The sequence below is a fragment of the Artibeus jamaicensis genome, unplaced genomic scaffold (genome assembly GCF_021234435.1).
Source record: "Artibeus jamaicensis isolate MK-2021 breed Jamaican fruit bat unplaced genomic scaffold, CSHL_Jam_final scaffold_916, whole genome shotgun sequence".
NCBI lineage: Eukaryota > Metazoa > Chordata > Mammalia > Chiroptera > Phyllostomidae > Artibeus > Artibeus jamaicensis.
In genome coordinates, this window is record NW_026522059.1 from 75,982 (window position 1) to 99,158 (window position 23,177).

The following is a 23,177-nucleotide window of genomic DNA, read 5'->3' on the forward strand; positions in this document are numbered from 1 at the left end:
TCAAAGCCCCAGAGCCCATAAATCTAAGTGACGAAGAAATAGCAAAACTTTCAGATGCACAGTTCAAAACACTGGTGGTCAGGATGTTCACAGAACTGGTTGATTTTAGCCACAAATCAGAGGAACATATGAAGGCTAAACTAATTGAAATGAATGGCAATGCACAGGAAACCAATAGTAATGGGAAGGAAACTGGGACTCAAATCAATGGAGTGGACCAGAAGGAGGACAAAAATGACCAACCAGAAAAGAATGAAGAAACAAGAATTCAAAAAAATGAGGAGAGACTTAGGAACCTCCAGGACATCTTTAAACGCTCCAACATCCAAATTATAGGGGTACCAGAAGGGGGAAAGGCACAGCCACCAGTGGAAAACTTATTTGAACAAATAATAAAGGAGAATTTCCCCAATCTGGCAAAGGAGATAGACTTCCAGGAAATCCAGGAAGCTCAGAGAGTCCCAAAGAAGCTGGACCCAAGAAGGAACACACCAAGGCACATCATAATTACATTAGCCAAGATTAAAATGAAAGAAAGAATCCTAGAAGCAGCAAGAGCTAAGGGGACAGTCATCTATAAAGGAGTCCCCATCAGACTGTCAGCGGATTTCTCAAAAGAGACCTTACCAGCAAGAAGGGTCTGGAAAGAGGTATTCCAAGTCATGAAATCCAAAGACCTACAACCAGGATTACTCTATCCAGCAAAGCTTTCATTTAGAATGGAAGGGCAGATATAGTGCTTCTCAGATAAGATCAAATTCAAGGAGTTCATCATCACCAAGCCCTTATTATATGAAATGTTAAAGGGACTTATCTAAGAAAAAGAAGATAAAAAAGATGAACAGTGAAAGGACAGCAAACTCACAGTTATTAACAACTACACCTAAAACAAAAAAGCAAACTAAGAGGACAGCTAGATCAGGAGCAGAACCATAGAAATGAAATTCACATGGAGGGTTAGCAACAGGGGAGTGGGAGAAGGAGAAGCGGGGAGAAGGTACAGAAAATAAGTAGCATAGACAGTAGGTAGAAAATAGATGGGGGGAGGGCAAGAATAGTATGGGAAATATAGAATCCAAAGAACCTGAGACCCATGGTCATAAACTAAAGGGGGGAATGGTAGGGGTGAGGGGGTGCAGGGTGGAGGGGAATGAAGGGGGAATAGAACAACTGTAATGGCATAATCAATAAAATAAAAATTAAAAAGAAAAATATAAAAAAATTTTTTAATCTTAAAAAAAAGAAAAAGCCTGAGACATCCCTGCCCCTGACGCAAGGCCTGCAGATGCTGGCTGGAGCCCGTCTGCACAGCAGGTGCCACTCCAAGGCAGTAGGGAGGCCCTTTATTTCTTTTTTAATTTTGGTAGATTACTTATTTTTATCAAAAGAGCCTTAATTATTTAAATCACTAGTCTATATGGCAGAGACATTGGGGAGATGAGAAAGAGGAAAGTGGAGAAAAAGAGGGAGGAAAACGACCGCCTTGCCCAGTGGGGGACGGGGATCCGCACACGGGTGCCCAGATCTCTTAGAATGAACGGTCTTCCCTCCCTGTGGTGCTCAGGCCCCTGCCTGGGCCCTAATCCAGTCGCAGGACCTTATCCTTGAAAAGGGCCAAGATAAATTCCTGTGTTGTGACTTCTCTAAAAATTCCCTACAACTTCTCTTTTTATTTATTTTTAGATAGAGAGGAAGGGAAGGAGAGAGGGAGAGAAACATCAGTGTGTGGTTGCCTTCACGGGCCCCATACTGGGGGCCTGGCCTGTGACCCTGGCATGTGCCCTGACTGGGAATCGAGTGACCCTTTGGTTCGAAGGGTGGCGTGCTCTCTCTTTTTTTAAATAAAGATTTTATATATTTATGTTTAGAGAGGGGAAAGGAGGGAGAAAACCATCAACCTGTGGTTGCCTCTCACATGTCCCCTACTGGGGGACAACCCCAGGCCCACAACCCAGGCATGTGCCCTGACAGGGAATCGAACCGGCAATCCTTTGGCTCAGGCTGGCACTCAATCCACTGAGTCACACCAGCCAAGACCCCTCCAATTTCTTGTTCTAACACCTGGTTGCCTACTGACTACGTAGTCCCCCTGAAGCCTCCCTTCCCCCGTACCACTGGGAGTGAGGGTGTTCCCCTTGCTCCTTGTTCCCACTTCTAGACAGGTTTCCTATCTCCAACCAACAAACCCAATTCCTTTGAGGACAACTACAAAGCAGCCCTAACAGCTAGCAGCTGGCCTGGTACCAACTGTGCCAGGATCTTCATGTTCTGGGTAGAGTCTTGGGGTCAGAATGATGTGGGGAAATAGTCTTCCCAAAAACCTACTGGCTCCCTTTACAAGGGCAAAGCAGGGAAACCCTGGAGTGCAGTGTGTGGAGAGTAGGGCTGGATCTATAGCAATCTTTAAGTCTTTATGGATCTGGAGGGAACCCCTAGTGCCAGGGCCCAGCCTCGGCAGGGTTCGGGGTCCCCAAAGGATGGACGGCACAGGCGAATGAAGAGTCAGACACCTGACTGGGTGCCGGAGAACAGCCAGCCTCTGTGGGACTGACTGAACTCATAGAGTTTGATTTAGGCTTTATTTTTATAGAGATTGTTATATAACATTAAAGCAACAGGTGCACAGCATGATCAGTTAAGCAGAAAAAACAAATACAGAGGTAACTAGGAAAAGTACAAGAATTTCCATAGTTTCAGTTATGTTAAACAAAAGTTGTTTTGACCCGGAGAGCCATTAATCAGACAATTTGAAATAGCTCTATGTACAGAGTTTGAATGTTTTATTGTTTATTAAAGGTCTTAGAATTTGGCATGGGACAAAAGGTATGCTAGACCGAGCAGAGGTTAGGAAATTTATTATAAGGCCTTTGTGATGTCTCACTTAGCTATCTATCGGTCCAAAATGTTTCTCTATGTTCTATGGACTCTAACTCCTTGGTAATTGTATCTACGTGCTTAGTTTGTAGTTGCTAACAAGCTTCTCTTGTTTCTTTGCCTGCTAAATTCTAATTAATATATATTCCTGTTCAAGGTAAAGGAGGGCTGTTATTCCAACAACTTTTAGACATTCAGGGGCTTCGTTCTCTGGTCAAGAAATTATTTTGTATAACTTCATTGGAATTATGCTAATCAATGAACCTGAAATACAAGTGTCTAACAATCCCACCACCTTTTGGTCACCAAAACAAACATGCAAAGAGAGATAGACAGGAAATCCAGCCACAGTTGCCTCTGCCTTGCAGATGCATCTCAACCGTCCTGCCCTTGTCAAGGGATGGTTGCTGGCCGGCTCCCAACACCCTAGGACTCTGATGCCTCAAGACAGTGTAGGCCACACCATGCAGCCTCCGCAGCAGCAGAGTCTCAACTGCGCCACTCACCTAAGTCTTTGCAAGCAAGAGCCAGACCATCACCACTGGCCCCTGGGCATGGGAGGCGGGGGCAGTGTGGCCTGGGTCCCAGGCACCCACGGGGCTTATTCTGCATGCAGGGTTTTCTGTGCTCATTGGGTTGGCTCTGAGCCTTTCCAAATGTCAGAATATCAACTGGAGAGACCACTCCCACATGGAAAAATAAGAAAAATGGCATCTTGCCCTGGCCAGATAGCTCACTTGATTAGAGCATCATCCTGAGACACGAAGTTTGTAGGTTCAATTCCCAGACAGGGTACGTACAAGAATCAATCAATGAGTGTATAAATAAGTGGAACAAATTGATGTTTCTTTCTCTCTCCCCCCACCTGTCCTCCCCTCTCTGTAAAATCAGTAAATTTTAAAAAGTTAAATGAAAAGAGAAAAGTGGTGTCTCAAACCCATGGGCAAGGGGTGAACATAATATGTAGTACTGGGATAACCAGTAGCCATTTAGTTACCAAACTCATTCTTCGTATCACATAGAATAAATTCCAACTGGAAGAGAGATTTATATGTAAAGAAACAAAACCAAACAAGTACTAGATGAAAACATGTATAAAATTCTCTAGAACTGAAATTTAGGGCAATTTTAGTATGGCTCAAAATCAAGAAACAGTAAGGGAAAAAACACTGATAAGTGTGACTACACAGAAATAAACTTTTGCATGACCAAAAAATAACCAAGTACAAAGGCAAATGACAAACTCGGGGTTAGTCAAAAGTCAATATAAACACAACCACAAAAGGACAATTTCCAGCTTGGCGCTCTAACAACATAGGAAAAGGACCAAAAAATTCAGGTGCACGCCCACAAGTGCAGACTTTGGCCTCTGATCCTTTTACACTGAGCACAGTCAGGGGTCCTGTAGTCCAAAACCACAGCAGGTTCAAGAAGGTCAGCCAAGGTCAGGGGCTCCCTCTGACTGCTTGGACCAGTGTGGACATTTTTAGTGTACAGTAACTACTAATCATAATGGCAGTTAATTGGATCAAGTAGAGTTGGTGGCAGGCCTTGATTTCATCATGCACTTGCAAGTCTTAATGATAAAGGAAACAAAAAAGTAGGTATAATTGAAAGGGTGACATTTAAATGTTTAATCCTGCACTTGCTTTAACAAATAGGAAAGCAAGTGTGCACACATGTGCAGATGTTTTCTGAGCAAACTGTTTCAGGGTTTAATCAGAGACGCAGAACCAGAGACAGAAGCTGTGTATGTAAATCATGTGATGGTACAGAAATTGCATCTCACAGAATCATGGGACATAGCTGGGTCAGGACAGGAAACTGGGAAGGGCAGAGAGACAAGCTGGGGCCTGTGGTCATAAGCTGGAATCCAGGATGGACTGAAAATTGTGTTTTCCTTGATGGTGTGGGTGTCCTGAAGAAGTGAGGGTTTGCTGTCATTGAGCAAAACACAGCCAGGAACCAATGAAGCTGAAGGATCCAGAGGAAGATGTGTGTGGTCCATTACTGTTTCATGCCACCCAACGAGCCAAGGGACACGTGTGAGTGGCGGTGGTGCCTCTCAGACCTTTCAGAGCACTTAGCACCTCTGGACATACACTGTGATTCACACATTCCTTGTGCTGCCTGCCTTCCCATTCACCTGTGAGGTCCAGGAGCAGATGGATTCCCTGGGAACTCTGTCTATTCTGATCACTGGTGGAGCCGGCTCTGAGAACAGCCCAACGCACACAGGCACTCAGTAAACACTGTGCTGTTGGAGCAGAGACAGAGAAGTGTCAGAGCTCGACACAAACAGATGTGCTGGGGAAATGCTACTTGTTGAATTGCTAGAAAAACTAAGGAAATGTTAGTTGTTCAACCTAACGGAAGCGTCCAACAGGAGTCTGTAGTGTTGTTCTTTCAACCTTTATGAATATATGAACGTTTTCAAAATAAAAACTTGTGGAGGAGAGAGCAAGGTGTGCTGGGTCCCAGACGCATCAGTTCTCTGTTGGGACCAAGGTTGCTGGGACAGAATTCACTCTAGTGAAAGATAAATTGAGGTACATTTTAAACTCTTCCATTAAAATTTAGAAGCATGTACTTGAGCAAACATATGTTGGAACCAGGCAGCACCAAACCCAGCTCTGCGGGAAGCAGAGCTGGGAAGCGGTTTGCATAGGGAAGATGCAGAAGCAAAGCACGGAAATTGTTGAGCGGCTACAGTTCAAGCAACTGTCTCATCTGGGAAGCCTGGCTGGAGTTTGCTTACGTAGGTACCAAAGCATAAGAGCCACTCAGACTTAATGGCCTCCTTGTCGACTTTAACACAGTTGACTGGCAAAGCCCTCCCTGTCCCCAAGCTTCAGTCCCTTAGCCATGGGGACCCTGCTCCACTGGGGCGTGGAATATAAGAAGTTCCCTGGAGACAGCTGCCGCTCGCACTGCTGCAGCACCGGCTCGGCGTCCTCGGCTGCCTCCCTGCGGAACCCACTGACTACCGTCATCCCACTGACCTCCTGCGTCGTCCTCAGGTGGACAGAACCCCTCCAGCACTAAGCTGTCTCGCTGGTTGCTCCTGAGCGCTCTGAGCCCTACGACACACGTGCCGGGTGAAGGGTCTTAGGCCCACGGCTCCTCCCAGCAGCCTGGGCAGGCCCCCTCGGGCCGCTGCTCGGGAGGGCGCGTTTGCGTCTCGGTGCGCCCACAGCCCCCCAAAAAACACCAATCAGGGTAACCACGAGGCGGTCACTGTCCCCCATGACGACCACCGTCAGGCCCTCACCTGACAGGACAGTAACCAAAAGCTATCCCACGGAAGAAGTGGCCACCTGCACCAACGGAGAAGGGACCTGCGAGTGCTAAGGCCAGAAGTTCTACGAGATGAAGTTGCAGTTACTCACAAGCCTAGTGCTGGGCCCGTGTGTAGAGAGGCGGAGGGCGCAGGAAGCTCTTATGAAGCCGCCGGAAGTGCGGCCAGTGAGAGACCTGAGCGCTGTGTGGCCTCTCTAGGCGGCGCGGAGGCCTCGGTTTTTCTTGGTTCCAGAGCTGGCTGCTCTGTGGTCCGTTAGGCAAAAAGCGCCGGAGGGCGAGGCGGGGACGATAGCCGGTCAGGGGGATGTTGTGCTCTAGGATTGGTGGTCCGGGTGAGTGGGCGGGGACCTAGGAGGCGGGGTCCCCAGGGATTGGTGGCTGCGCCAACCAGGCGGTGCGTCCCCTTTGTCCGAGTGCGCTGCTGCCGGCCGCCCCTTCACGCGTAAGACTGCGGTGCGGTCGGTGAGTCAGGGGCGGTTAGCGCCGGCGGGCCATGGCCCTCTTCCCTCACTGGCGCGGGCACTGACGCGGCCTCCGCCCGGATCCGGTCCTTCCCCTCCAGCAGGTAGTGTACCCTTCTTCCTCGCTGGTACCCTTCCGCCAGGAAGCGCAGTAACCCCCTTCCCGGACCCCAGAGTCTCATCCCCCGCCCCCCATCCTCTCCCTCGCCCCCTCCCCCTCCCGCGGGTGCCAGCCCTGGCGGGTTGGAGGGCTGCGGGGGGGTCTCAGCAAGGTCTGGGCTGGAAGGGCGGGCGCGGGTGCCCGGGGAGGGTGGTCAGCCTCGGGGGGTGCCCGGAGCGTCCCCCGGCTCGCTGGAAACCGCCCCGGGGGCGGTGAGCAGAAGTGAGTCTCTGGATCTCACACCCTCCCTGCGTTTCCTCCCGACGCTGTCTCTTCCCTGTGACTTTGTAAAAGCCCTTTTTAATGAATGAGACCACCTTTTCTCACAGTTTGCAAATGTTTTGCTTGTTTTCACTTGGTTTTTAGTATTGTAGTAGACAATACGTAATAATTTTCTAAAAAATACAAGCATGTCAGAAAAATATAAAAAGTGAAAGTCACCCTCCGCGACGAGCGGCAGTGCGAGCGGAAGAGGCCCTGGCTGGTTTGCTTTGTGTTGTTTCCGGATATACATGCTCTTTTTTGTTTCTAACCTAAAAGGAGGGTCGGGGCGTTTGTTGGGTTTTCTCTGCTGCGAACTGCCTTGTCGGCCGCGCATTCGACGGACGTTGACATCCGGTCCCGTGTGGGGTGACTGGGAGGTGGACAAGGTCGAAGCTGGGGCCTTATCCCCGAAGCCCAGCGTTCTCGCCAGACTGTTAATTTGCGTTCGGATGATCGGTGAGGTCGGCACTTCGTGTGTTTTAGCCTCAGAATTTCCTGCGTGATCTGCCAGTTCATATTCCCATATACGTTGAAAACAATCTTAAATGATGGTTTGGTTCTGGTTTGGGGTCTTTTGAGGTGGAAAACTTCAACTATTTAATGATCACATATTTACCCTTAAGGGTTTGTGTTTTGAGGGCTTTTCCCACTCCAAAATTGTTTTTAGAATAAATTCTTGTTTTTCTTTGGATCCGTCTGGAATTGGGTTTGGTGGGGAGTAAACTGGGAAGCCAGCTTCATTTTTCTTTTCTCTAAATCATGTTATTTCTAAGTTTACTTATTGAATAATTCATCTTTTCATTGATTTGGCAAACTACCGCTGTTGTGTATTACATTCTTACACGTCTTTGGAACCATTTCTGCATTTTATGGTGTCCTTGATGTACATAAATATTTGAATTCATGAAGTAGATCTGTCCCCCAGCCTTTCTGCTTTGGCTATTTTGCTTAGAAAATCCCTTCTTACTGAAACTAATGAAAATTTACATGCATTTGTATTCAATTTATTTATGATATAATTTTACATTTTAATTCCTATTCATTAATTAGCTTAATGGATTCATTAGACTTTTCTGAATATGAGATGATCTAATTTTTTTGTCCTTTTGTTTGTTTCTTTGCCTTTGTTCTACTTACTTTCTGGGAGATTTGTTGAGCTTTATATAAAGGTGGCTTTATTTTTCCCAAGGCACTGAGCCCTTTGTCCTGGTAACATTTACTGAGTCATCTCTGTTACAGCAATTTGGACCATAGATGGGGCCTTGCTCCTGAGTCCCTGAGCCCTCTTCTCATCCAAGCCAACCTGGCTCTGGCCAGGACTTTGTGGCTGTAGTGGGCAGAGTTGACAGCACATTTCCACGTGTATCCTCAGTGTGTTTGTTTGCCATTTGTGACTAGAACATTTTCCCTATATTTTCTGATTAGGGGTTGGCTGGCGTACGGAAGCTGGCAGCTTGCATGCCTGTTTGTGGTCATTTACTCCAGGAGGTTGCCAGTTGTACTTGGTGCCCACACCTGGCTGAGCCCTGCATCTTCTTAAGGTGGTTTTAACACTCTGGAGGGCGGGCTCAGTGGACATGAGGGGGCAGGGCATTCCAGCAGGGAAACCTGGGATGAGGGGGATGAGGGTGAACGGAGCGAGATCTAGGAGGCGTGCAGCTGCCCAGCCCAGGAACTCTGAGGGTATCTGTCACAGCTTGTCACTATGGGTGATGTCTTTAGAAGGACAGTGATCAAGACCATCAGAAATGACTGCTCTGCTTGTGGAGTATCTTACTCTTCACCTCAGTGCTTCACTAATAACTCACTTTTTCACTTTAAACTGAAAAAAAAAAAGACCATCAGGAACTCCAACAAGGGTGTTAAGTTCCTAAAACTTAGCTTACAAAGCAAAATAATAATAATAAAAGTTAAATTCTAAGCTCTTTGCGTCTCTGCAGTCCCTTTTTTAGGTCCTATCTGTGGTTTTCTTCATCCTGCAAAATACCCCCATTGGAATTCTAATTAGAATTGTATTGCGCACACACGCACGTTTGGGGGAAATAGGCATTTCTGGTGAACAGAGTGGCAGGTGCAGTGAGTTCAGTGTGTACCTTCTGGACAAATGTCCACATACCTAGTGTTTTACAGAGAAAGCAAGGTAAAGGTGCCTCCTCTGGCTGACCCATGGAGCATTCTCCAGAAGGATGACTGTTCTTTACTGTGAAACTCTTGGGGGTGACCTGCCTGCTGGGCTTCTGTGCCCCACTGCAGATCCCCCTCTGCATTCCAGAAGATGGGAACCTCCTCCTGTCAGGACAGCTCCTGGTCCCTTTTTTCCAGCAGTTTGGTGGGACAGACACCTCAGCTTAACTTGTCTAGAATCCACCTACTCCTAGGCCTGTCAGATGCTTAGATCAAATCTGTGGGGCACTAAGTCTCACTCTACCAGAACCCAGCCCCCCACAGCCACCGGGGCAGCCAGGCATAACCAGGCATAGCTGAAGTGTCAGAGTAGTCACAGAGGGTCATGATCAGGCCAAGCGTGCAGGGCACGGGGTGGGGTCCCCACAGGAGAGTGTGTCTGCAGCAGAGCCATCCCTTCTCAGGCTCTTTCCTCTTTGGGGAATTGTCTCTGAGGCAGCCTGGCCTGGCACCCCTACCAGACCTGATGGCTACCTGGCACCTGTGTGAATGTTCTCACGTGGGCCCTCGTGGGCAGACTGTGGGCCAGGCCAGGGGAGCAGGGCAGATGGCCCAGAGCTCTCGAGTGTACAGAGGTCCCCAGGCATCCCAGAGTTGTGACCTCCTGGGTCCGCGCCTAGAACGGTGTGTTTCTGTGGCTCCTGAGCAGTAGGGTTGAAGCCCACAGAGGGCAGGGCTCCCCTGAGAAATCAGGGTCTGCGCCACAAGACCAGGCTCTTCATGTGCTCCCTTCTCTTCCCTCAGCCTCACAGGCTTCTCTGGGTTCCATCTTCCTCAAAGACAACAGGGGACTGGGCAATGGCAGCAGCAAGGCTCCTGCCACCGCCGGCGGGACCCCAGGTAAGCTGCCCAAGGCCTGTGTAGCTGCATTTCCTCCCATGCCCGGTGGCAGCCTGGGCATCAGCATATCCCCTGATGTCTGTGGCCCCTTCCTATCACCCCATCAGCTCCCAGGTATCATCAGGCTTTCCCCCATTTTGGGATATACCTCACCCCATGTTGCTCGCACCTTCTCTGTCTCAGATGTGGAGACAGCCTGACCTTCAGCAGCCTGTCTTTCCAGGTCAAGGTGACCTTTGAGGATGTGGCCGTGCTCCTCTCCCAGGAGGAGTGGGACCAGCTGGGCCCTGCTCAGAGGGGCCTCTACCGACATGTGATGATGGAGACCTACGGGAATGTGGTTTCGCTAGGTAAGGCCCCTCAGCAGGCCAGACTGTGGGCTTCCTGGGGGTGGAGCTATACGGTAGTGGCTTTGCGGTCTCCTATGGGTGCTCAGCTCCAAAGGGAGTTCGGTCCTCTGTCTCACACCCACAGACCACTCAGGTTGGGTGAGGGCGCTCTAAACAAAAGGCCTTCACTCCCCATGAGCAGGACTTCCAGGGACCAAGCCCAATGTGATCTCCCAGCTGGAGCGAGGAGAAGAGCCCTGGGTCCTGGACGGGCATGGAGCCAAGGACAGCAAGGGCCTGGGCAGCGGTGGTTCAGGTGAGTGAGAGGAGCTAGCCCTCCTGCATTAATGGCTGAGCACATCCCAGTGGCCAGGAGTCTTCAGGAGTGGCTTCCTCCTGGGCCTCTCCCAGCAAAGGGGCTTGTGGGCTGGCAGGGCTGAGCCAGGAGAGGCCAGGTGTTGGTGAGGGCACACCTGTGGTGATTATGCCCTGCCAGGTCCCTATTCTTCTGGGACGTGCAGAATTTGAGAGCTCCCCTGGCTTGTGCAGAGCACCAAGAGCAAAGCACCTGGTGTGGAAGGGAGGTTAATCTGACCCTATGGTGAGGCTGAAAGCACACTGTTCAAAATGACGAGCAAGGCAGCCTGCCATCCCCATGTGTGTATAGTGTCCTGGGGTCTCACATACTAAGTAAGGCAAGATACATGGAAAACAAAACAAGACAAGCTACAAGATTTGGGAAAAAGAAGAAAGGTATTGTTTCTAGTTGGTATGATTGTCTACTTGGAAAAAGGTTGATTAGAATTCACAAGAACAATTACCCACGTTGCTGAAGACACATTTTTACTTCTATTCATCAGCAACAAAGACGGGATAGATATTTTCCTGTTTTATTGAGACAAAATTTGCCATCCTCATGGCTTCCCCAGAGGCCCCATCTCTGGCCTAGACTTATTTCTTGTATCCCCTGCAGTGCACTCTATACAAGGAAGAGCTCACAGCCTGCTGCATACGAGTGTATATTCCTGTGTCTCTGGGATTAGGCTGGGTGGTGTGTGTGTGTGTGTGTTGTGTCTGCCTGGCGGGGCTCCTCGAAGTTGTGGGTAATCTGCATTTCTGCTCCAAATGGCCTCTGGGAACCCAGTGCACAGAGGACTGACTCCAGGGAAGGCAGGGCTGAGACCTCTCTGGGCTGTCACCTGATGCCATGGCCATGGGTACACTTCACACAGAAGTGACCTCAGGCTAGAGGTTGGACCTTTCAGCCTGTGCACATCTCCTGTTTCACACTGCTATGCTTTCCTGTCCTCTCGGGTCACCCAGGCAAGTGCACCGCACCTGAGCTGCAGTTTGAGTGGGCTGTCATTTAACTTTTTTTCCTTTGAATGTGTTGTTTTAGAATGTGAGAACAAGGGAGAAAACCAAAATAGTCTGAAGTTGTTCGTTTCAGAGGAAGTATCCACAGTTCTGGGGAAAACAGCCCCTGGGTGGATTGATCAAGGAAGTGACAAACCTGAGCAGAGCTTCCGTCTGAGTCCAAGCTCCACGGGCCCCTGTGAAGGTGAGGTCTCCAGCCTAAGCAAGCCGCTCACTCGGCAGTCGGCCACTCCCAGTGGGGAGAGACCCTACAAATGCGTCGAGTGTGGGAAATGCTTTAGTCGGAGTTCCCACCTTCTCCAGCATCAGAGGACCCATACAGGAGAGAAGCCCTACGTGTGTGGAGTGTGTGGGAAGGCCTTCAGCCAGAGCTCGGTCCTCAGCAAACACAGGAGAATCCATACGGGCGAGAAGCCCTACGAGTGTAACGAGTGTGGGAAAGCGTTCCGTGTGAGCTCAGACCTTGCCCAGCATCACAAAATCCACACAGGAGAGAAGCCCCATGAATGTCTTGAGTGCCGCAAGGCCTTCACTCAGCTCTCACACCTCATTCAGCACCAGCGGATCCACACTGGGGAGCGGCCCTATGTGTGCCCACTGTGTGGAAAGGCCTTCAACCACAGCACTGTGCTGCGCAGCCACCAACGGGTGCACACGGGGGAGAAGCCCCACGAGTGTGCAGAGTGTGGCCGGGCTTTCAGCGTGAAGAGGACTCTGCTGCAGCACCAGCGGGTGCACACCGGGGAGAAGCCATACTCCTGTAGCGAGTGTGGGCGCGCTTTCAGTGACCGGTCAGTCCTCATCCAGCACCACAACGTGCACACAGGCGAGAAGCCCTATGAGTGTGGGGAGTGTGGCAAGGCATTCAGCCACCGCTCCACGCTGATGAACCACGAGCGGATCCACACTGAGGAGAAGCCCTACGGCTGCTATGCCTGTGGCAAGGCCTTTGTGCAACACTCCCACCTAATCCAGCACCAGCGGGTGCACACCGGAGAAAAGCCCTACGTATGCAGCGAATGCGGGCATGCCTTCAGCGCCCGCAGGTCTCTGGTCCAGCACGAGAGAATCCACACAGGTGAGAGGCCCTTCCGCTGCACACAGTGTGACAAGGCTTTCAGCCTGAAAGCCACACTGATTGTGCACCTGAGGACACACACAGGCGAGCGGCCCTACGAATGCAGCCGCTGTGGGAAGGCCTTCAGCCAGTACTCTGTGCTCATCCAGCACCAGCGGATCCACACGGGTGAGCGGCCCTATGAGTGTGGCGAGTGTGGCCGTGCCTTCAACCAGCACGGACACCTGATCCAGCACCAGAAGGTGCACCGGAAGCTGTGACCTCAGTAGCCACAAGAGTCATTCACACTCAGGCACACAGACCGGGAATGCTGTAGCTCAGGAGAAGCCCTGTGGTAATTGAGGGTCACAAAATAACTCCAGGGAGAAGCACTGAGCTTGTTATTTCTGTGGGAAAACTTAAGAGGGTGCCTGTTTAATTTTTTCGAAATATTGGAAGTTGTACTGGAGAGTAATAACAATTGTAGTGAATTTTGGTAAAGACAGCCATAATTCTTTAACACTAGGTAGTTTCAGATAAACTCAAGAAAGGCATAAGGATTACTGTCACAATAAAAACTTTCTTACATTCCAAATAAAGGTTTCTTAGAACATTTCATGCCTTTCTGAAAAACAATGGCTACTCTAATTATTACACTTAGAATGAGGATATTGGACTATTTGCAGTATCTTGTTAAACCACTAAAGTGCAGTGTGGATGAAATGCTATTGAAGTGTCATGAAGTAGCATCGTGTACTATGGCTAGAAATCCTAATTGTGGGGAACCTCCTGTTTTGTAAGGCGGGAAAAGCAAACATTACAAACTATGAAAATTTATAAAACCCTTATCTGGGGCTTTACCTTTATTCAAGATCAGAAAGGATGTCCTAACTTTCTAGTAAAAATTTAACTCAAAAAATGGATCTTTTCCTCCAAACTCACCCTTGTGACCAACAGACCCTGTGCCCCAGAAATCATGGGATGGCTTGGGCATCTGGGCCCCATTTGGGTGTAGGCGGGGAGCTCCACTCAGTCCCAGATGTCATAGCTGCAACACCCAGTGGGTACCTCGACACACAGGTGTTTCCAAAAGACATTACTAAAAAGACTTGGTGTCTATTTTCAAAACAAAGTTATCGAGTTCAAATAGCTCTTTTTCCTATCAAATATTATTTTTATTTCTAAGTTTGAGGGATTTTGTTTCATTTTCTTTTTAAATTCCTAGTTCCAAGAGTATATTAGCCAGTCATATGCTATAATGGACCTGGTTTATTAATTTTCTTTTAACTTTTTTCTCTAAAACATGATCCACCTCTCAGGAGAAGTTAAGCGCTAGGGATTGACCCTTAGGCCCACAGCAGTGTGCTGTCATGCAGATAAAAGCTCATGTCCCTTGCGTAGACACTGCTGAGGAGTCATGGGTCCCAGAGAGTGCAGCTGTCGCCCTCGCTCATGCCGCCCACAGCCTGCCACTACCTGGCACAAATCCTAATCCCATGGAAGAGTTAGAACTAGTCATGTTCCCGGCAGGATGAGAATAAGAGTTACATTAAATCATGCTGTTCGGTGTACAGAATACCATTCTGCCTTTTCTTGCACCAGCTGCTGTGGAACCCTTGGTGAGCATCGAGCTCAGTGTCCATGGAGCTGGGTGGTAAGCACATGGCGCCCTATCCCTGGGGAGGCTCACAGACTGCAGTCCTGCCCCAGGAGCAGGAGGTAGCACACCACCCAATGACCCATATGGCGGTCATGGTTGGAAGTGGGCATCAGAGGCCAAAATGACCTTTGGGGCCCCCAAACCCTGATAAACTGCCTTCTTGGCTATTACTTCCCATCTCTGACTTAGCAGCATTCAATACTTTTATTTTGAACTCTTCATATTTTATGTATTTAAATCTATTCATAGTGTTTCTCCTTATCACTAGCAAGAGTTTGACAGTTCTTTTCAGATTTTTTATTATTTGGGGAACATTTTTGTCCACCTGAAATTTTTTTTCTGTGTAACTGTATAACCTGATGTACTTCCAATAAAAACAGTAATGAGTGGAACGTACTTGTGGGTGAAGGAAAAACAGTAACTGGCGTAAGTGTCTCCTACAATAAAGGAAAATACAACCAGCAAAGTCTGGAAAAGGCCTGTGTGCCAACTCCAAACAAGCAACTAGGAATGGGTATTCTGTAGCACATGGAGCTGTGAAGGCATGGGAAGGGGGTGCTCTGGTGCTGGCTTCTGCTGTCACTAATACAGTCCCACTTACCTAATGTGGGCCACAATCCATGGCCCATCTCTGGAGGAAGATGGCTGCTCAGGTGCCAGAGGCAGCCTGTCGGTTGGGGAATCTAGGCCACCACAGGACACTCCACACAGAGGGCCTGGTGGTGGAGGCCCAGGAGGATCTTTCCCAAGCGTGGACTTGACTCAGGGCAGAGGAAGGTCACAGGGGTGGTACTGGGGGTCTCTGTTATGGCCCACCTGAGTGACTTTGGGAAAAACTTGGTTTTGTGCATAAAAGTTCCCTTCGCACATCTGAGAAATAGATGTGCGAAGTTCAGAGGTCCCCAAGACTTGCCTTCACTTCGAATACCATCACAAGCTTTGAGGTCACCAATGTCACCCTCAAGTTCAACCATTTGCTACACTGACTCAGAACTGGCCCTGAAAGCTGATACAGGATGACCATGTATTACAGGGAACAGACATTAAAATCAATCAGCCAAGAGATCACATGGGGCAGAATCCGGGACAAGTACCAAAAGCAGAGATTCTGTTGTCCTTTCCTTAGGAAGTCACGGTTCCCTTTTCTTTCCTGGCACCGATGTGTGACAATGCGCATGGGGTATTGGCAACCAGTGAAGCTCACCTGACTCTTGGCATCCAGCATTTTTATTGGCTTGGTGATGCCCACATAGCTGACTGCTTGCCTGACTGACCTCAGACTCCAGCCCAGCAGGGGTCAAACGGACGCCCCCACCATAAAATCACACTGTTAGCAGATAAACATCAGGCAAAGCCAGCCCTCTCCTGGGATCAGATTAGTCCTCTCTTCAACAGGTAAGGAGTGGGTTGGAGCCCAGGCCTGCCTCCAACTGCTCTGTGACCTCAGTCCAGTCACTTCCCTTTCTGAGCCTCAGGTTCTCATCCATGTCATAGGGCCACTGTGAAAATTAAATGAAATCAGGAAGACCAGCCCAGCACTCAGTTTCTGTGCGACTGCACAGGTGCAGCCCCCAGGGAGCTGTTCACCCCTGTGAGGGGGTTGTCCAAACATCCCAAAATGCCAGTGGATCTTGGAGAGACTCAGCCCTCAGCTACAGGAAGCATGCAGGAAAATGGGACAGGCTGGGTCAGGGCGTAGAGGCCATACACCCATCTCCAGGGGGGACTCAACGCCAGCCTAGGGAGCATACTTGGACTGTCCCAGCCCTGAGGACAGGTAGGAGGGCCCAGCTCTAGCTCCACTGACCTGGCTCAAATCTGATGTCCTACCTGGATCTGTCCAGGGATGTGCACAGGGTCAGCCACAAGATCTAGGTTTATGGGCACCAAGCATGCACACTGTGAGCGTGACCCCATCTGCCTCACTCTGCCCACCAGGACAGGTGCTGTTACCTCTCATCTGGGGATGCTGACTTGAGATGGGCCAAGGGCTTCAACTATCTGGCCCTCTGACCCCAGCAGCTGCTCTGGCTCACTGCCAGAACTCCCCAGAGCCATCCACAATTATTCATCAACAAGCAGCCCACAGTCCGAGATGACATTGCTCCTGAAGGCCCTTGTGTGTACTGAGACACAACAGGACAGCTACAAGGAGTCAGCCCACCAGTAGCCAAGGAGTGACTGCCCAATAGCCCAGCAGAAACATCTAGAACTCATGGTGCCCTTTGCCCATACTGCCCACCTCCTGAGATGGGCTTGATCTTGGCCCTTGTAAAAATGTCACAAACTCATGTTACAAGCCTTCTTAAACCCAAAACAAGAAGCCCAGAAACCTTGTCAAAACATGTTCTCTAGTTTTTCACAATGCAAACTACCAGCAGTTTCCTCTCCAGGTAACTACTGTACCATTCAATGCGCTTCAGATTGCACTGCCCCACCACCCTGCCCCCCTCGCCAGCACTCCCACCCAGAGCTTTGGTGCTCCCTTCAAGGAGGTCACAGTCACTTGGAGTGCCCTTAGCTCAGGGAACATCTAGGCTGATAGGATGAAGGGCCCCAGAACAGAGGTTAACAAACAACCCAATGGAAGCACATCTGGGCCAAAAGCACTGACGGGCATGACTCCCTCTGAAGCTAACCAGAGTCATAAGTTCAACACAGTATCAGCCCCAGAGTTGTGCCAATTCAGTTAGCAAGCGATGTTAAAATTACACTGTGCAGCCCAGGGAGGCTGTGTGATCAGACTGTTCTTAGTCAATAGTGTGTCCGGAAGGCTGTGCTGGTGACATTATGTATCGGGTACAACCACTCTAGAGAACATTTGCATGATTATATACAACAATGTCCTTTAAAAAGTTCATCCTGTTCCTAGGAATATATCCTAAAGACATCATTTCATTTTTTAAAAAATTTTTACTTATTTTTATTTTTAGAGAGGGTAAGGGAGGGAGCTTCTCACTCACCCCATACTGGGGACCTGACCCGCAACCCAGGCATGTGCCCCGAGAGGAATCAAACAGGTGATGTTTGATTCACAGGCCCATGCTCAATCCACTGAGCCGTGCCAGCCAGGACCTAAAGACATAATTTTAAAAATTAAGTTAAAGGGCCCTGGCTGGTGTAGCTCAGTGGATTGAGCGCAGGCTGCAAACCAAAGGATCGCCAGTTCAATTCCCAGCCAGGGCACATGCCTGGGTTGCGGGCCAGGTCCCCAGTATGGGGTGAGTGAGAAGCAACCACACATTGATATTTCTCTCCCTCTCCCTTCTTCTCTTTCCCTCTCTCTAAAAATGAATTTTAAAATTCTTTTTTTTTAAAGTATTTTAAAAAAAAAAAGAAACAGCCGGACAGCCCCCCCCCCCCACCCCCCCCCCCCACCCCCAGAAAAAATTGAGTTAAAGGCCTGAAACTAGTCATTGTAGAATATGTCCAAATGATATTTTATAAATTATGTCAATTGTTATAGATGCCACCATGCTTTGAAGGCCTGCCACCTTCAGAAGTCCATTTGTGGCAAGTGGAGCTAACCCACCAAGCAGAAGTAGTGTAACTGGAGGGCCAGGTCTAAATGACAAAATGCCACTGGGACTGGTCCCCTGAGGCATCTGAAAATCATACACCACAGATTCAGCCATGGATTCTGTGAAGGAGCAACACCTAAATCCAAGAGGGCAGCTGCTGCAGCATCCAGTTCATCTTAAGTATGTCAATGATTAGTTGTGCAATAAATATTCCAGGAAATTAATTAATCAATTAAAGCAATTACCAGAGAGTCACAGAAGACGACAGAATAGGAAGCCCAGGAACCTGTCCCTCCACCTAAAGCACTACTGCACAGCAGGAACCATCTGAAGTAGCTACTGTGGAACTCTGGAGATTAGTCAAACACTTGCAGCCCAGGAGAGCTTGAAGGGGCCGTCAACTTCAGCAAATTTCATGAACGTCCAGTTCGCGTAGCACCTTCCATGCAAACGAGTGGATAGCGGCCTGTATTCCTGGTGCAGTTTGCTGGAGTCAGGGAGGGCACTAAGGACCTTGTCCTCCAAATATCAGGATTGTGAGTTTTCATGGTTGACTCTTTTTATTGAATTTGAAAGAGAGGAGAAGAGGTGGGAGAGAGAAACATCCCTTTTTTACTTTGGTTCTGTAACAGGGTGCAGCCAGGGCACCTCAAATGGGGAGTTTGTAATGGGGTCCAGAACTCAGGATGTCCAGGAAATATTACAAATATAGGACAGCCTCGCCCCCATAAAGTCTGAATAGGGGGATGGGACACACGGAGCAGGGCCATTGAGCTATTTTGTATATCAACAGTTTTGCAAATAACATCTAGAACAGTCATTTAACATATCTATAACTTTTAACTGGTTTCACGGGTATGTTAAACGGCTGTGGCTGTGCTTTGAACCAGGGGGATGGGAGTGACCTCCACCCAGGATGTAACGGTGAGGCAGCTCCCCGCGGTTATAGTGCCCACCTGAGAGCTTGGAGATGACTGGCTCCACGCCACAGGGCCACGCCTGCCTGGGTATCCTATGGCAGCCCAGAAAAGCTGAAAACATATGGGAATGCGGGCAGATGTAGCTGATTGTGGGAGGAGTCAGAAACGGGGATGTAGAGGAAGCTTGGCTCCAGAATTTAAACCCAGGCACGGCAGCCATGAGGGTTGGAACCACGCAGCTTTGGCAAGAGGGGCGAATGAATGTGGCTTCGGCAAGGTTTAGAACTACGTGACTTTGGAGCTCCCTTTGCCATGCAGCTTAGGAAGTTGGAAAGCAAGATGTAGCAGCCGTGCAGAGCTCTCTCTTAGTGGTTTAGAAGAATGCAGGAGAGACGCCGTGGGAAGGGGTGAAAAGGACTTTTGTCAAGGGCCAGGAGAAGGTGCCACGCACGTCTGGATTGAGAACTGGAGATCCCAGCAACACAGCTGATGCTGCTGGGAATCATGGGAGGCCTGCCTGCTGAGCACGGATTACTGGGAAGAACCCCTGACTGGTGGGACTGGGTAAAGGGGGAAGGAAGGACTGTGTGTGTTTGTGGGTGTTTTAAGAGACTTTGGGATTTTTAACGAAGACATTAACTCATTACTGTAAGTCTGTATAACTTTTGAATAAATAGTTCCTTTCCTTTTCACCAATCTCTGGCATCAAGAGCTATAATTCCCTGGCAGTGAGCAAGACATTATTTGAAAATCAAATAATGGAGAAGGGGGAGTCCATTCGGTAATAGTGTCCTGCCCCTGCCAGGGGTCTGTTCAGTAACAGTTCCACTTATTCTTGCTTTCATTGGTTCTTGTATGTGCCCTGACCAGTGATCAAACCCACAACCTTGGCTATCAGGATGACACTGTAACCAGCTGAGATATTTAGCCAGGTCTGATCCTCACTTTTGATCACTGAACGGCTGATGCACAGTTGGCTGCCACTTTTGTAACTGCTGAGGGGAATTAAGGAGATAATACTTGTTTCTTCCTCTTCTGGGAGCCAGACACTAAGGAAATCTTTTTTAAGTCACTGGATAACCTCACAGGTAATGAAGACAGGAATTCCAGGAACCACACACATCAAAGAATACACTCTTTGCAGAATGTTCGGCAAAGTCACAAACTGGTGTCTACAGCCCTCAACAAGCAAGATTCAGCAATCCCTGAGGGGCAGGAGGCTTAGCATTCCAGAGGGACCACGACATAACACTCAAAATGTCCAGTTCCCGACAACAACAAAATATACAAAGAAACAGAAAACATGTCCCAGTCACAGGGGGAAAAAGACTGTGGCGTATAATCATCCCTGAGAAAGCCCAGATAATGGAATTATTAATTAGGGTATTTAAATCAACAGTCTTAAATATGTTCAATGACCTCACGGAAACCATGGGGGGGAAAAAAACAACTAAAAATCAAATAATGTATGAAGAAAATGAGAATATTAATAAAGACACAGAACTTAGACACTATTAAGAGAGTAGATAAACAACAAAGGATGAGAAAAAATATTTGCAAATTATATATCCAATAAGGATCGACTATACAAAATGTGTAAAGAACCACATCTTAACAACAAAAGATCCAAAATAATCCAATTCAAATACGGGCAAAGGAACTTAATAGACATATGAATGGCCAATAAGCATCTGAAAAGATGCTCAACATCACCAGTCATTAGAAAAATGCAAACCCAAACCACAGTGAGATACCAATTCAAACCCATTAAGAGAGCTATTGTTTTTAAAAAAATGGAAAACAAGACGTGCTGACAAGGATGCGGAGAAATTGTTACCTACATGCATTGCTATCAGAGATGTAAAAATGGTACAGCCACCATGGAAAATAGTTTGGCTGTTTCTCAAACAGTTCAACATACATTTATCCTAAGAAATCTATCAATTTCACCCCTAGGATTATACCCAAAAGTACTGCACGTAGGGATTCAAACAGACACCCGTACAACAGTGTTCATAGCAGCATTATGTGCAACAGTCAAAAGGCAGAAATACCCAAGTGTCTATCAACATGTAAATGGAAAACAAAATGTAGTGGCTACAAACAATGATATACTATTAAGCCATAAAAAAAGAATAACATTCTGGCTCTGGCTGGTATGACTGCATGGACTGAGCACTAGCCCGAAAACCAAAAGGTTGCCTGTGTGATTCCTGGTCAGGTCACATTCCAGGTCCCCAGTTAGGGGCATGTGAGAGCCAACCGATCAATGTTTCTCTCCCTCATTTTCTCTTTCCCTTCCCCTCTATAAATAAACTCTAAAAGGATGAATAATGTTCTAATACAGGCTACAACATGAACCTACCTTGAGGACATTTATTATGCTAAGTGAAATAAGCCAGACATAAATGGCAAATATTGTATGAATTCACTTGTGTGGGTACCTAGAACAGGTCGATTCAGAGATGGAAAACAGGATAGAGGTTGCCAGCAACACGGACGAGAGGAGGAAGGAGTCACTGTTTGATGAGCACAGAGCTTCTACATGGGATAATAAAACAGTTCTGGAAACAGATAGTGGTGATGGCTACACAACACTGTGCATGTATTTAATACCACTGACTTGTACACTTTAAATGGTTAAAATGGTAAACTTTGTTAAGTCTATTTTAACACAATGAAAAAGACAATCATCTATTAAGTACACAGAAAAGTATGAATGATGTTAATTTAAAAAAATTTGCAATATGTAAATATGTGGAATTCTGTCCAGTGTGAATTCTCTGGCATTGAGGAAAGAGCAAAGGTAATGGTCCTGGATGCTGCAATAACAAGCCTAACAGTATTTTCTTTAAAACATTTATATACCTCTCAAGGCCTTCCTCAAACACTCTAAGTCAGCAGTGATGATTTTTTTGTTCTAAAAGGGAGAGATTACAGGAGCAGCTCCCTTTTACTTGCCTTCCTCAGTTTCTCTAAATGAGCATACACTGCCTGGGTTTAAGAGGTCTGTAAAAACTAGACAGAAATGCCTGTCACCTGTGGCAACCCTGTGAGGCCAATAAATAACAGGGCTGTGGGAAGGGCCTGGCAGAATTCCTGGGCCTCCAGCATCAGGTGGAGAGGTCCTCCCAGAGGTGAATCCTCTGATGCCGGAACACACTGGAACTGTGCCGGAAGGCCTTGCCACACCTATTGCACTTGGACGGCTTCTCCCCGGTGTGGATCCGCTGGTGCTGGGTAAGGTAAGCACCCGGGCTGAAGGCCTTCTTGCAGTCACTGCACTTGTATGGCTTCTCTTCGTGGTGTGACCTCTGGTGATGGATGAGTCTGGAGCTGTTGTGGAAGGCCTTGCCACACTCGCCACACTGGTAGGGCTTCTCCCCCCGTGTGGATCCTCTGATGCTGGATGAGTTGAGTGCTCTGACTGAAGACTTTGCCACAGTCATTACATTCATAGGGCTTCTCTCCAGTGTGGCTTCTCTGATGGTCAACAAGTTTGGTTTTTTGGATGAAGGCTTTCTCACATTCATTACATTTATAGGGTTTCTCTCCAGTGTGGATTCTCTGGCGTTGGATAAGATTAGAACTCTGGGTAAAACCTTTGCCACACTCCTTACATTCAAATGGCTTCTCTCCAGTGTGGGTCCGACGATTGCGGATAAGGACTGAGCTGTCACTGAAGGCTTTTCCACAGTCGCTGCACTTATAGGGTTTCTCTCCAGTGTGTATTCGCTGGTGATAAATAAGGGAAGAGTAGGCACTAAAGTGTTTCCCACACTCACTGCACTTACAAGGCTTCTCCCCGGTGTGGATCCTCTGATGCTTCATTAGGTTGGGCCTCTGGGTGAATGTCTTTCCGCACTCGTCGCACTGGTAGGGGAGCTCCCCTGAGTGCATCCTTTGGTGACTGATGAACTCGCAGCTCTGGCTGAAGGCTTTTCCACACTCATCACACTCGTAGGGCTTCTCTTCACTGTGGAGCCGCTGGTACTCGACGAGGTTAGCACTGCACCTAAAGGCTTTCCTACAGTAACCACAGTAATGTGGTGTTTTTTTTTTTTAACTATTTACTTTTTTTTATTGATTATGCTGTTACAGTTGTTCTATTCCCCCTTTATTCCCTTCCACCCTACCCCCCATCCCCACCATCACCCCCCCTTTAGTTTATGACCATGTGTCTCAAGTCCTTTAGATTCTATATTTCCCATGCTATTCTTGCCCCCCCAT

At 48.2% G+C, this 23,177-nt stretch overlaps 2 protein-coding genes and 2 long non-coding RNA genes across 6 annotated transcripts; 1 reads left to right on the forward strand and 3 right to left on the reverse strand.

Moving 5' to 3' along the window:
* Positions 1-3,003: 3,003 nt before the first annotated feature.
* On the reverse strand, positions 3,004-6,400 carry LOC128626763 (uncharacterized). Its single transcript, XR_008390830.1, has 2 exons — positions 6,264-6,400; positions 3,004-5,131 (listed from the first exon to the last, which is right to left on the reverse strand). It is a non-coding gene; the product is annotated as an uncharacterized LOC128626763 (long non-coding RNA).
* On the reverse strand, positions 5,271-6,257 carry LOC119064850 (uncharacterized). The gene is made up of 2 exons (XR_005085494.2): positions 6,146-6,257; positions 5,271-5,403 (listed from the first exon to the last, which is right to left on the reverse strand). It is a non-coding gene; the product is annotated as an uncharacterized LOC119064850 (long non-coding RNA).
* Positions 6,401-6,564: 164 nt separating the features above from the next.
* On the forward strand, positions 6,565-14,902 carry LOC119064800 (zinc finger protein 250-like). Of its 3 annotated transcripts, none has more exons than XM_037166686.2 (5): positions 6,565-6,739; positions 9,988-10,083; positions 10,307-10,433; positions 10,615-10,728; positions 11,812-14,902. In XM_037166686.2, exons 2-5 carry the CDS (start codon positions 10,042-10,044, stop codon positions 13,125-13,127), a joined length of 1,599 nt encoding a protein of 532 aa, XP_037022581.2. In that variant the 5' UTR covers positions 6,565-6,739; positions 9,988-10,041; the 3' UTR covers positions 13,128-14,902. The 3 variants fall into 3 exon arrangements, with proteins under 3 accessions (XP_037022581.2, XP_037022582.2, XP_037022580.2); XM_037166687.2 differs by lacking the exon at positions 6,565-6,739 and adding an exon at positions 6,769-7,515; XM_037166685.2 differs by lacking the exon at positions 6,565-6,739 and having other exon boundaries at positions 7,523-10,083.
* Positions 14,903-21,389: 6,487 nt separating this feature from the next.
* Positions 21,390-23,006, reverse strand: LOC119064723 (zinc finger protein 34-like; the record flags this gene model as incomplete). Its single annotated transcript, XM_037166583.2, is given in 2 exon segments — positions 21,390-22,333; positions 22,335-23,006. Coding segments are annotated over 2 exon segments (945 nt in total), but the record flags the coding sequence as incomplete, so codon positions are not given.
* Between the last annotated feature and the right edge of the window lie 171 nt (positions 23,007-23,177).

What these genes read in the sequence shown, in the direction of transcription:
- LOC119064800 (XM_037166685.2), top strand. Translation starts at nt 9,964, where the DNA reads ATGTGCTCCCTTCTCTTCCCTCAGCCTCACAGGCTTCTCTGGGTTCCA. An exon ending in CGGGAATGTGGTTTCGCTAG is followed by an intron (nt 10,434 to 10,614) that starts GTAAGGCCCCTC and finishes CCCCATGAGCAG; the next exon opens with GACTTCCAGGGACCAAGCCC. An exon ending in CCTGGGCAGCGGTGGTTCAG is followed by an intron (nt 10,729 to 11,811) that starts GTGAGTGAGAGG and finishes GTGTTGTTTTAG; the next exon opens with AATGTGAGAACAAGGGAGAA.